Source organism: Petaurus breviceps, unplaced genomic scaffold, assembly GCF_028583685.1.
Source record: "Petaurus breviceps papuanus isolate PSGF00001 unplaced genomic scaffold, PetGlider_PUasm1.0 689, whole genome shotgun sequence".
NCBI lineage: Eukaryota > Metazoa > Chordata > Mammalia > Diprotodontia > Petauridae > Petaurus > Petaurus breviceps.
The window spans coordinates 5,035,402-5,048,607 of record NW_027186458.1 but is presented as its reverse complement, the minus strand read 5'-3'; the positions used below and the strand labels follow the sequence as shown (position 1 = coordinate 5,048,607).

General features: G+C 39.2%; 1 protein-coding gene across 2 annotated transcripts in view; it reads right to left on the bottom strand.

The window, feature by feature from the left end:
• The window catches only part of PRDM5 (PR/SET domain 5), a 178,462-nt gene that overhangs the window by 93,398 nt on the left and 71,858 nt on the right, over nt 1-13,206 (bottom strand). For both annotated transcript variants that reach the window (XM_069104885.1, XM_069104886.1), the window contains exons 5-9: nt 11,171-11,345; nt 9,174-9,266; nt 8,779-8,900; nt 4,350-4,429; nt 105-189 (exon numbers count right to left, since the gene is read on the bottom strand). In XM_069104885.1, the coding sequence (XP_068960986.1) occupies nt 105-189; nt 4,350-4,429; nt 8,779-8,900; nt 9,174-9,266; nt 11,171-11,345 (555 nt within the window). The remainder of the gene's footprint in view (nt 1-104; nt 190-4,349; nt 4,430-8,778; nt 8,901-9,173; nt 9,267-11,170; nt 11,346-13,206) is intronic.

Below are 13,206 nucleotides of genomic sequence, written 5' to 3'. Positions count from 1 at the left end.
TCAAAAATAAAGTATTTAAGGCATTGTAGTGTTCATCAAAGCTTCTCAAATAATAAAAACTTCTATACAAACAGTGATATAAATAGAAAATGGACATAACTTACCTGAGTGGGTAATCATATGACGCTTTAGCTGATTGGGAGTAATAAATTTCTTGTTGCATTCCTGACATTCAAAGATCTCATGAACCTGCAAAATGAAGTGTTAATGGGCATTGAACCATGTGACTATAAGAACAGTTCCTAATGGAGATAAACCAAAGTCAGCCTATGTAAAATATCTGAGCCAACAGCACGATAAGATTTTGCCTTCATTATATAATATGCAAGGCTAATATTCAGTCATTTAGCTTTGGTTTTTTGTTTGTTTCTGATGATTGTTTTATAGCTGCATTCATAAAATTTCTGTGGATGTCCTGGTATCTGGACTCCCAGACAGTTTATCCATTGTGTAGTTATTTTGAATGGAATTTATCTCCATTTCTTCATGTGTTGTTGCTATAGCTGGCATTTCTAAAAATATATCAAATAATAGTCATGGTAATGGACATCATTTCTTGTCCCTTATCTGATTGGATGACAGGCCTTTATTTGTTTCTTTCCATCATATATGAGTCTTTGTGACATCATTTGGGGTTTTCTTGGCAAAGATAGTGTAGTGGTTTGCCTTTTGCTTCTCTAGCTCACTCTGTAGATGACTAAAATAAGGCAAACAGGGTTAAGTGAGTTGCCCAAAGTCACATAGCTAGGAAGTGTCTAAGACCAGATTTGAATTCAGATCTTTCTGACTCCTATCCTGGCACTTTATCAACAGTGGCACCACTCAGGTGCCCTTTGAAAGGCATTTCGCACTTCTATATTCAGAAGGTTCTGATTATTCTTAAAGGTCCAGATTTTTCTTCTCTACCTAGTCCTAGTAATAAACCTAATATAAATGGTGTTTATGAGTCTCAGATCTTCTCTTGAAGACACATTGATCTCTTTAGACCCCTTATTCTTCATCAGCATAATTAAGAAATGCAGCATCAGAATTTGAAGTTGTTTTGGAGGGGTTTTATTTTGCTTTTTTTGGAGGGGGCAAGATAGGGCAATTGGGGTTAAGTGACTTGCCCAAGGTCACACAGCTAGTCAGTGTTAAGTGTCTGAAGCTGGATTTGAAGTCAGGTCCTCCTGACTCCAGGGCTGGTGCTTTATTCACTGTACCAACTAGCCACCCTAGAATTTGATTTTTTAAGTCTCCTATCCCTCTTGGAGATCAAGTGTTACAATTCACCTCACAGACTTGGTTGTCTATCCTTTCCCTTTTATTGAGTTTCAACTGGAAGCAAGTAAGAAGTTTACAACATAACTATAGTTCATAATAATTAGTTATCCTTAATTACATTTATGGGATTTTTTTTATATTTTACATTTTATTTATTTGCTTTATATCAAAGTTATTATTTACTGTATTTGTATATTTTAATTACTAACAGTTAAGCTTTAGTTTATCTAATTGGTTACAATGATTATTATAAACTTAGCTCATAATTTTAATTTATAATGTTAGTGTATAATCTATGAACAATGTAAACATGTTGTCTATTTCCATGGCATAGGAGATCCTTGAGGGCCAGGGCTATTTCATTTTTGTCTTTATATTCCCAGTAACTGACAAGGTACTTGGCACATTGTATTTGCTTGTTAACTATTAACTGATTGAATTCAATTAAAATCAACGAACATTATGTTAAATATGTATTTTGGAAAATAGTTCCAAAAGGGGTGTCCAGGTGGCTCATCGGGTAAGAGCACTGGCTCCAGTGTCGGGATGACCTGGGAATCGAATCCGAGCTAAGATAGTTAGCACCACACCCAGAAATAACTGGCCATGTAACCTTGAGCAAGTTACTTAACCCCAGTTGCTTAAAAAAAGAAAAAAAGAATATAGTTCCAAAAACTGGATGCCAATCAACCTGTTGGACATATACTATGAATAATATGTAACTAGGAAAAATATTTTCAGTAATTGTAGGTCCTTTATTGATTATGTCAATAAAATGGCATAACAAGTAGACAAGATGATAGTAATAATAATAGGAAGTAAGAAATCATTACTAAGCTTTATATAGTGGCTTTAAGGCTTTCATAATATTTTCCATCTTAAACCTCATTTGATTTGATCTTTATAAGAACCCTTGTAAGATAAGTGACATTATTATTCTCATTTTAAAGACAGTGAAAGTATGGATGACAGTGGTTATGATTTGTCCAGGGATTAAGTGTCTGAGGAGAATTTGAACTCAGGCCATCTTGACTCTACATTTGTCCCTCTAGATTCCACCTAGCCTCTCACCAGAGTAGTTTTATGGAAGGTGTTTAGCTTTTATGCAACTAGCAGCATCTCTCCTCTGATATATTATTTTTGGGGAGAGGAATACTACCCACCTGCTGAAACTATACCCTTGCAAAGCTGTGGAATGGATGGGAAGATGGACAGAAGAGGGGAGGAGGAGATCTTCCAAAGATGTCCGAGGCACCCAGTCCTGTCATTTTGAGTTACTGCTTTTCTAATACTTGAAAAGATGCCTGGGTTCATCAGTAGGCAGCATCTCCACTAGGGCAAGGCACAATGCTTTGACACTCTATCCAACCATCTCCATGAATTATTGTGATCATTAGCAGTGAGGAGTCCAAACTTTGCCAAACTCGCAGGATGATGCAGAGGAAAGTCAATTGAAGGGGAATGTTGACTTGGCACCATGGAACCTACCTTTGAATCCTGGTTCTGATATTTATTTACTCCTTGTGACCTTGGGTACTTAATTTGATCTTAATTCCCATGATCCTCAGTTCCCTAATTCCACCTCCAGACCATTGATTCTCTAATCTTCTTTGACTCCTTAGAATCTTTCTGAGCTTGACATGGGGTGGAGGGTGGGGGAGGTCTAAAAACATATCAAGGAATTTGGATCCATCACCAGTACTTAACAAATCACAACAAAAGTAAAACCAATAAACTTCTTTGATTTTTGCTTACATTCCCTGATGCCATCCATATCTTCCCTGGTATTCAGGTTTTAGATAAAATAAAAGGCTTCGTCTCAATCTGATAAACAGAGTATCAGTTTAGGAAACTAGATCTCCTGCACTTTGGGTTGTAAGAAAGTTAATTTTATGAGCTCTTCCTGTGGGACTGATGAAACGAAACCCTAGTGACACCATCTGCTAATATTTCTGTACTAAATAAGCATATGAACTCATTTTCAAAGCTTATTTTAATATGAAAAATAAGTAAGATAAGTTTTGTATGTATTACTAAAGAATAAGTTGCTGGGGTTTTTTTCCCTGTCATATTTTCTGCCAAAAAAAAAAAAGAGGTAGTTTGAGGTGTTGGACAGAGTGTTAGGCTTGAAATCAGGGAGCTCTAGGCTCAAATGCTTACATTCCCTGGATAAGTCAACACAACATGTCCCTGGATAAGTCAAATCCTGCCTACCTTAAAGGCATATGACTTTCCTACTAAGTCATGGACAGGTTCCAGAACTGTGATTTGACTGGCATTAAGAGTTCTCTGATGAGAGAATGAATGTGATTCATTCACTGGTCTGCAACTTAGAGATGTGAGTAATTCTGAAAGACTGAAGAATCCTGATGATCAGTCAAAATTCTAGAGGACCAGTGATGAAGAATGCTAGCCACCTCCTGACAGAAAGGTAATGTGCTAAATGTACAGAAAGAGCCACACATTTAAGGGCCTGGCCAACATGGAAATTTATTTTATTTGACTGTGCATTTTTTTTACTAGAGTCTTCTTTTTCTTTCTCTTTGGTGAACATTTGATCATTCTTTTAAAAAATGTTTAAAAAGAGAAAATTTGAATAGAGTCAGAGAACCTGAGTTCAAGTGCTATTTCTGTCACTTATGGTCTCTGTGACCTTAGAAAACTTAATTAATCACTCATTATGAGGGTTGAGGGGGCAGGTGGAGATGACAGGGGAAGGGTGGACCAAATGCCTTCTGAGGTGCTTTCTTTCATCTTCTGTGGGTTGCCAAAGGTAATTTGATCATAAATGCGGAGTCAGATGCAGGAAACTTTCTATCAATATGGAATTTTATTGGTTATTGGTTTATTTTTGTTAACTGACTTGAGTACCAATGCACAATTCAAAGATTCTCACATGGTAATTTTTTTTTCAGATTTATCATTCCTATATGAGGACATATACAATAATTATTAATGGAGAGGGTTTTGTGTTTGTTTTTGTTTTTTAGTTCACATGAGAGTGTGAGCTCTCACTGCTTCTAAGGTCTCATAGTGTATCATAGTAAAATCAAAGCCTGAGGAACCTCTTCCCTTGCCTTACAAACCTTCCGGTGTTCCTGAAGAGTGGATGATGAGGAACACTTCTTACTGCACACTGTGCACATAAGCCTCTTCCTGGAGTTTCCTGCATCAGAAAAAAAAATACAACCATGGTCTTATTAAGGAAATTTCATGGAACATTCCCTATGTTTCCAGTAGCTGAGCAATTGCCCCAGAGAATCAGTGTGGTCTCGTGGCTGCAGAGTCAGCCTCTGAGTCAGGAAAACCTGAGATAAAGGCCAGCCTCTGACAATCATGGGTACCCACTAAGGCAAAGTCAGCAATGCTTCAACACATGAGGAAGGGGCCAACCTGCATTGATAAAGAGCGTATCCTTATCCCAGAGTTCCCAATGAAATACCAGGTCCTGCTCCCAGCCCTGCATAATGCATCGAGGCCAACTAGCTTTCTTTAGGATTACTAAATCTTTCATGTCTAAAATACATAATTAAGACATTTCTAAGTACCTTATGAATTATAGAAGCTGCAAAATTCAGCAACAGTGCAACTGAAATCTTTCTTCAGCCAATCAGAAACAAGCAAAGGCTTCTTGTCAGCTGACTGTTCCTGCTATTTTTTTTTCTTTATATGCCTCCATGATAGCTAATTTTCACACACACACACATGCATGCACATACAGACACACACACACACTGCTGACTCATTTTACTTTTGTTGGGTTCTCCAACCTCTTCGGTAAAATTATCCTTTACCTTTAAATTCCTTATATTAGAGTTTCCTGGCTCTAACTCATCTTTCATTTAGGAAGTGACAACTCAAAACTTTTGCCCCATAAAATCAACAGTCTCATTTAATCACCCTTTGGTCTTCAAATTGCTACACAATTTCTTATTTGAGTCTTACTTAGATCTTTAAAGTTATATACAAATGAGCCAAAGGATCAAAATGCCTTGGGTTCCCAACATGGTCCTCCATCATATAAATTAGGTATCTTTATAGTTGCAGAAGTTTTTAATAAATAAAAGCTATTCATCTGTCCCTTAAACAAACTATTCATTACCCTACATCCTTTGCAAAGTATCTCATCTATTTATGCTCAAATTTCATCTGACAACAATTTTTGTGTGTATATACATAAACACACATAATGCATACACATAGAGGGTAAGTATTTTTAAATATATAACAATATTAATTCATATGGAAGTTCTGTATTATTTTTGTCACCAGACACAAGTTCTGTGATATATTTGAAAGAGTGCTAGTTTTAAAATCAGGAAAGGCCTGGATCAAAATCTTCCTCCTGACACTTCCAAAATGTCAAACACAGATAAGTCACATAACTTCTCATCTGAAGAATGGGAATAATAAGTAGAGGGTTTATTTCACAGGATTAATGTGAAGACCAACTTAGATATTACATATGAAATGCTTTGACAACTTCAAAGCCTTGAAAAATGGAGCCTTTTGAGACAATTCTTACAGTCTAGGTGTACAGTGACTTCAGATTAACATTTTATCTAATAGGTACAACCTTATAAAATGTAATCATAGACACAATTTACAAAATGAATTAGAAACACATTAAAATGTGGCATTAAAGGCTAGATCCATTTTTTGCCTTTGTGTGCAAAATTTCATATTCATAAAATGTAAAACCATTATTAAAGAACTGCTGAAAACACAAGTTCGTTAAACCCTCAATATCAAGCATCACATGACCAAATTGCACTGAAAATTTAGAACCAAAGGAAAAAGGCAGGGGGGAGGTAATTTGTGCAGAAGAATCACAAAATATTTGAATCTACCAGACAAATGTCAATTTTCATGATAATTCACAAAACTTGTGAGAGGTCCTAATCCAGATAAATAACCCTTCTTTTGTTCTCCAATAGAGAAAAAAAAGATATAATTTACTTAGATTTGTCCTTTTACCAATGTTTCAAATTTGTTTTAGACCAAAACATCCATGGAGCTCCTTTATTACAAGACATGTCATTTAAGCATGTCTTTAAAAATCCTGGCTCCAGACAACAGCATTGCTAGAGTAGTTTCTACGTTGAAATGATAATTGAAAAATAAGAAAAAGACATAAAGAAAGGTTCCAGTACATTGAGTGGCTCCTGCATGGGGTACCTTTGGGAGAATATGGACAAGAATTCTAAGACAGCAGAAGGTGTGGCTGGGCTATGACCTGCATTATGGAAGGAATAACATATCACTTCTATTGCAGAAACACCAATGGATCAAAGTAAAGAACTTCTTATAAGGAATCTCAAGGGCCACCTGGTCCAGTGCCAGCCCCCTGTGGTACAGGGAAAAGTGGATGGATTTGGGGGTCCATGAATTTGAATGATAGAAAATACAACTTGATTTTCACTAACCTTTAACTGAAATTTACTATTTCCTTCAATTTTATATGTGTATATGTGTGGATTAACATTTTTGTATTTGTCCTCAGAAAGGGTCCATCAACTTTAGCAAATAGCAAAAGTGGTTCCATGACACATACAGAAAGGTTTAGGAACACCAGACCTAGTCCAACTCTTACTGAAATGGAGCCCCCAATATAACGTATCTAACAGAGGATCAGATCAAAAGACCATCAAGCAATCTTGATGATTCCAGCTGAGTGGGAACCTACCATGACCCAAGGCAGATATTTCATTTATGGAGACCTTCACATATTTATATCATTTGATAAAAGTCACATGAAAGGAAGGTATCTATGTACTACGTTGTGTAAACACCTAGATGGCTCAGTGGATAGAATGCTAGATTGAGGAAAGAGGAGCTGAGTTCAAATCCAGCCTGAGACACTACCAATGGGAACCTGGGAACTTCACTTAATGTTTCTCACTCTTAGGCTGCTCAGCTATAAATTGGAGATAACAACGGCACCTACTTTCCAAGGCTGTTTTGAGGATAAAATGAAATAATCTCAGGAAGGTGTTTTGTGAACCTTAAAAGCTACATAAATAATATTGTTACTACTCCTGCTGCTGTTGCTGCTGCTGCTACTACTACTTACTGCTATCACTACCCAGATTATAGAGATAAGGAAAGTGAAGTATAGAGAAATTAAGTGACTAGCTCAGGGTCACAGAGCCAGTAAGTTTTTGAGCCGGCTTTATAACGTCCATGACTTTAATGCCACCTAGATGCTTTCTGCATATATGTAGTCAGGAACACTAGTTCGATGGATGTCGTTGGAGAGAGGCTAGCTCATTAACACCCAGGGAAAAAAATCATAGATTAATGTAAGTATCAAATCAATGCTTTAGCATTCAAAGCAGAAACTCTTTCCTGGGAATCTTCCTCAAACTCTTGATGGAGGGAAGGAAACAAATACCTTTTCAGAACTTACTATGCACCAGACACTCTGCTAAGTGATTTATAAATATCTCATTTGATCTTCACAACATATTATTATCCTCCTTTTACAGGTACAGAAACTGAGGTAGATAGGTTTAAATGACTTTCCTAGGGTCACACAGCTAGGAAGTATCTGAGGCTGGATTTGAACTCTTCTTCATGACTTCCAACCCAGTGCTCTGTGCAAGCAAGCATGCTACATCTTGGATACTCCTTTTCTCTTGCTGCTTGGGGAACCAACCTGTCTTTCTAATCAGATCTCTCTTGAAGGGTCACATTTCTCCAGTGCAATTCTTGTGTGGGAATAGTTACCTAGGTAGCACAATGGATAGACTGTTGGACCTGGAGTCAGGAAGATTCATCTTCCTGAGTTCCAGTCTGGCTTCAGACACTTATTGGCTGTGTAACCCAGGGCAAGTCACTTAACCCCATTTCCCTCAGTTTCCTCATCTTTAAAATAAGCTGGAGAAGGAAATGACAAACTTCTCTTTGTCAAGAAAACCCCAAATGGGGTTATGAAGAGTTGGACATTATTGAACAACTAAAATATTTTTTAAAAATTGGTTTTCAACCTACTTTTGCCCAACTTCCTTGTCATCACTGAACTTTTCAGCAAAATTGCCATTCTAATTTTTAATTCTTAAGTCGCCTCAAAGTATTTTTAATAAATAAAATTACTCATCAAAGTAATTAGCTAAATGTCCTTTAAATTCAACCATAGATCAGTAGTTTGTATTTTCAGTTCCAAAACATACAGGGGGACAAATTTGAGGCAGACCTCAGAAAGGACATAGGATGCCCCATATTGAAACAAGAATCCCTCCCACAATAAAACCAATTAGTGGCCATCCAAACTGTTCTTGAAGATCTTTAATGAAAAGGAACCCACTCCCTCCCAAGAGAGGCCATCTCCCTAGAAAGGGCTTGAAACTGCCTAAATCAACAGCAGTCACAAATAATGGACCCAAATAACCGAAATGAAAACAATGACTAACAGCACCCCAGAGTTGTGGGAAGGATAATGAGGACAATGGAAACCAGATTGACTGAGACCTCCAGAATTGACAGCCTCCAAGGACAGAATGCATTTCCGCTTACCGACGTGAATATTTTCCTTGTGTTTTTTCAGCGCATCTTTACTTCTGAATCTCTTTCCACAGCCTTCAGCCTTGCAGACAAATTGGGGATCCCCTCGGCATGCCTCCCTGTGCTGCTCCAAACTAGAATAGGGAGCCAGTAAAAGAGGGGCGGGAGAGGCGAAGGGAGACAGTTAAGAAAGATCCACCCAACTCAGCCTCCCAGCAGGCTCAAGGAGTAGGGGCCCCCTGGCTCCCAAGGCCTCTGACTGCATGCATTACCTAAAGCAGATGAGCAGAAAAGGGCTTAGGCTGTCTGACCATGTGCCATCACAGCCTACGAAGCGCAAAAGAGGCATGCAAAGACTGGCCAGCAAGGACAGCAGAGCCAGGAGACCAACAACTCAGACACAAAACCTCGATTCTGAGCTCAGGGATGCATTGCAAACAGAACAGCGGAAAGTCTTCAGGGAATCCCCAGGAGAGGTCTTCTCCATGCAGTGAAGGACACTAAGGAGAAGAAGAGAGGAGAAAAAAATGAGCTGCAGAAGGAGAAAATGAACATTCCTGTGGGAAAAACATTCTGAATGCAGGGTGATGGTAAAAATCAGGCATATAGCCTTAGAGCTTGCAAGGATATGCTCTCTCATTTGACCCCCCTAACAATCCTGTCTAAAGCAAGATACTTCCTCAGGCTGTCCTGACTCCAAGTCTAGTGTTCTGACTATCATATCTGCTGCACAATTGGGAAGGAAGCATCCCTCCATGAAACCCAACAGCCCTGGATTCAGGGCCCATCTTGTCCTTAAACTAAGTTAACAGCCTATGGATTTTGAACTTTTCTAAGTCAAATCATACAGTGCTCAATATGATATAGAGATCACAATGAACCACATAGGACGAGGAAAGCTCCAATCACTAACAGTACAAGGGTCTTCACATCTTTTTTTAAATTTTTTTATACTTCTTAAAATAATTTTTTTATAATTTTAATAATTAATTATTTTTATCCAGGTTCCCTGCAATGCAGTTATAATAAGGGAAGACACCTGAGTAATGCGGGGAAATTCTAGAAGTGGAATTATAAGCCCGGACTGACCAGTCTGTGAATACTGACACGTCACTCATCCAAACTAAGCTTTAGTTTTCCAATCTGCAATAAAACAGCAACGACTCCTCTTCTTCAATTCAAATTCAGCCTCAGACACTACCTAACTGTGTGACCCTGGCCAAGTCATTTAGCCTATTTACCTCAGTTTCCTCATCTGTCAAATTAACTGGAGAAGGAAATGGCGAACCCCTCCAGTATGTTTGCCAAGAAAACACAAATGGGATCACAAAGGTTCTAAATAACAACAACAAGGTTTATAAAGTGCCTTACAAATATCACCTCATTTTTTCCTCACAGTACCCTAGGAGGCAGGTGCTTCCCTTACAGTAATCTTGTGTGATAACTTGTATATTTTTACCCATAGGTGGCTCAGTACATAAAACACTGGGACTGGAGTTAGGAAAACCTGCATTCAAATCCTATCTCGGATACTTAACCAGCTGTATGATTCTGGAAAGTCAATTAACCTCTGCTTGCCTCAGTTTCCTCCACTAAAAAAAATGGAGATAATAATAGCCCCTACTTCCCAGGGCTGTTGTGAGAATATCCATAGTAAGGTACTTAGGACAGCGCCTTGCACATAGCAGGCCGATTACTTAGCTACTATTATTATTATTCTATCATTTTACAGATGAGAAAGTTGAAGCCAAGAGAGGTTAAGTGACTTCCCCAGGGTCACAAAGCCAGTAAGTGTCTGAAGCAGGATTGAAATTCAGGTCTTCCCAACTCCATAAGCTGTATTCTGTTACAATGCCACTTTGCTATCTCACTATAAAGGAAGCTAATAGAGGTCTCCCAGCCTGACAGAGCTTTCTACTCCAGACTGCCATCTATTTCTTCCCTCTTCCACCTCCTCCTGGACATATTGGCTCCCCTCCAGCCTCAGCTCAGGTGCCTTTTTTGATCCCCACAGTGGTTCCTCTAGCTTTCCCTCGTAATCACCTTATTTCAGCTGTCCATGTCTCTGGGTCCAGGGTTCATCCTCACCCCACTCCCACCCCTGAACAAATGACAATTCCTTGAGGGCTGGGGCCCTTACATTCTCATCTTTGGGACCCCAGGGATGCCTGCCACAGTAAGTGGCTAAGAAATGGTGAACTGAAATCAGTCAAAAATTGACAGATTGGGCCAAGAAAAGCCCTGTTTCTGGCCTTCGGAATGAGAACCCCAAACTCTAATTCATAATGAAGATAAATGCCTAGGCCAGGGGCTGGGGGACAAAGAGCCCTGTTAAACCAGCTAAAGACATCCTCCTCCTGGTTAGTGAAAGGCACTCTGGGAAAGGGAGCAAGGCAGTACGCACTGTCTCTGAAGAGCCTGCTTCACAGGGAATTTCTTCCCACAGTTCTTGCATTTGAATTCCTTCTCCTCACTTGGCTTTTGATGAAGCATCTGCAAGTGTTCAGCCAGGATCTCTTGACTGGCAAAGCTCGACTCACAGTGGGGACAGACGTGGTCCTTCTTAGAGCTTGGAGAATCTGGGAATGAAGCACAGAGAGAAACATGACTATCTGTGGTTGACTTAGAATGGCAGATGCCCTCCACCTGTTTTAGAAATTAGCATCCATTTTCTTTGTGAGCACCAGGGACCACTAGGCATTCCTTTGTCATTTTATGGTCAATCATTTAATATAATTTATTTTTTAAAAGCAGTTATGAAGAGGCAGCATTAGCAGAGGTTGTAAAGAGGCAGGACTACATCCAAGACACCCTGGCTGTTTGACCCTGGGCAGATAGAACACTTCATTTCAGAGGGTTCTAGGTGAACTCTCTAAAACTAAACATTGCAGAGAAAGTGCCTACCTGCATTGGGACAGGAAGTCTTCTCATTCAAGAGGGCCTTCTAACCTAAAGTCATAGGTTCTGGCCCCATTCCTATCATCTGGCAGTCAACAAACATCTATTAAGCACCTATTATAAGCCCACTGCTGGGAACTACCCCATGGAGCCTGTACATCATTCTCTAGAGAAAGCAGTGTTAATGTACACAAAAGAATTGTACACTTCTAACATCATCTCTCTTAACCACCAAATCACACACTGAAAGTCCATTTTGAAGAGTAAGGAGACATTTTAAATCAATTAATCCTTATGTATTAAATGTCTTTTGGAAACATCCAAACATCTCCTGGACTTCAGAATGCACAAATTTATTATTGGGTCTTGGAACACTGATCTGAACAAAATGAAAAAGCAAACACACCCCCAAAAATGGATTATAAAATCTGGCTGTGCCTCAACATCCTAGCAGATGAGAGACAGTGGAAATGAGTGAGGAGAACACCCCTTCAGGTCCTCTTAAATGACATACTGATTTCATTGAATTGAAGGCCAGAAAGGACTTCAGAAAACATCATGGTCTACCTCCAAATGTTACAAAGGAATAAAGAAAATCTGTTCATTCAGGGATGGTACACTGACCCAAGGTCCCACAAATAGTCATTTCCAGGGTAAGGATTCAAACTCAAGTCTTCTGATTGAATTCAATGCCTCTCTACTGCACACCTAGACTATAGGTTTAAACCAAAGAAGATGTTATCTGCAGTCACTAGGAAGTCAACTACAGAAATTGTGTGGCCCTCTGAGGCACAGCCAGATTTTATAGTCCATTTTGGGGGGGGTGTTTGCAAAAGCGACAGATGAGTGAACATAGAGGCAGGATGACCTGGGGGTTCAAATCATGTCTCTGAAATTTATTGGCTGGGTGGTGTAATGGTAATGCAAATTTGGAAGATCTTCCCTGCCCCTAGGCTAAAATGCACCTGAAGCCTGGGGAGGGAGGCTTGTTTTTCAGTAGATACTTCTTGATTGGCCAGTGAGTCAATAAGGTTGTTACATTCTCTGAGCCAGGAGAAGGCTATATAAGCCCTGATGTGTAGCTTTCTTTTGGGGGCTCACTTTGAGAAGTGTTCTGTGATTTGATCTGTATTCTGAAAAGCCGTTGTCCAGAGCCCCCCCGGCTTTGAAAAACCCAGATGTTGACTGGGTATGGATGTAATGGTTGGACAGTTTGGAAATCTGTCTACTTGATCTGTTTCTGTCTTGATAATTATGCCTGTATACTTTGAAGTTCGGGTGCTGACCTCTTTCCCCTGAACAAGGTAAACGATATATGTCTGACTGATTAAAGTAAACTGCTTAACCCATTTTGAGTTGCTTTCCTTTAACAAAGCAGATCCAAGAACCTGTGTGAGCAGCCACCCTAGGAACTCCAGGGTGCTTGCTGCTACAGGTGGGTAAGTCTGAGTCTCAGTGTCCTCACCTAGGAAACTGGAATAATAATAATAATAAAAGTAGTAGTAGTAGTAGTAGTAGTAGTAGTAGTAGTAGTAGTAGTAG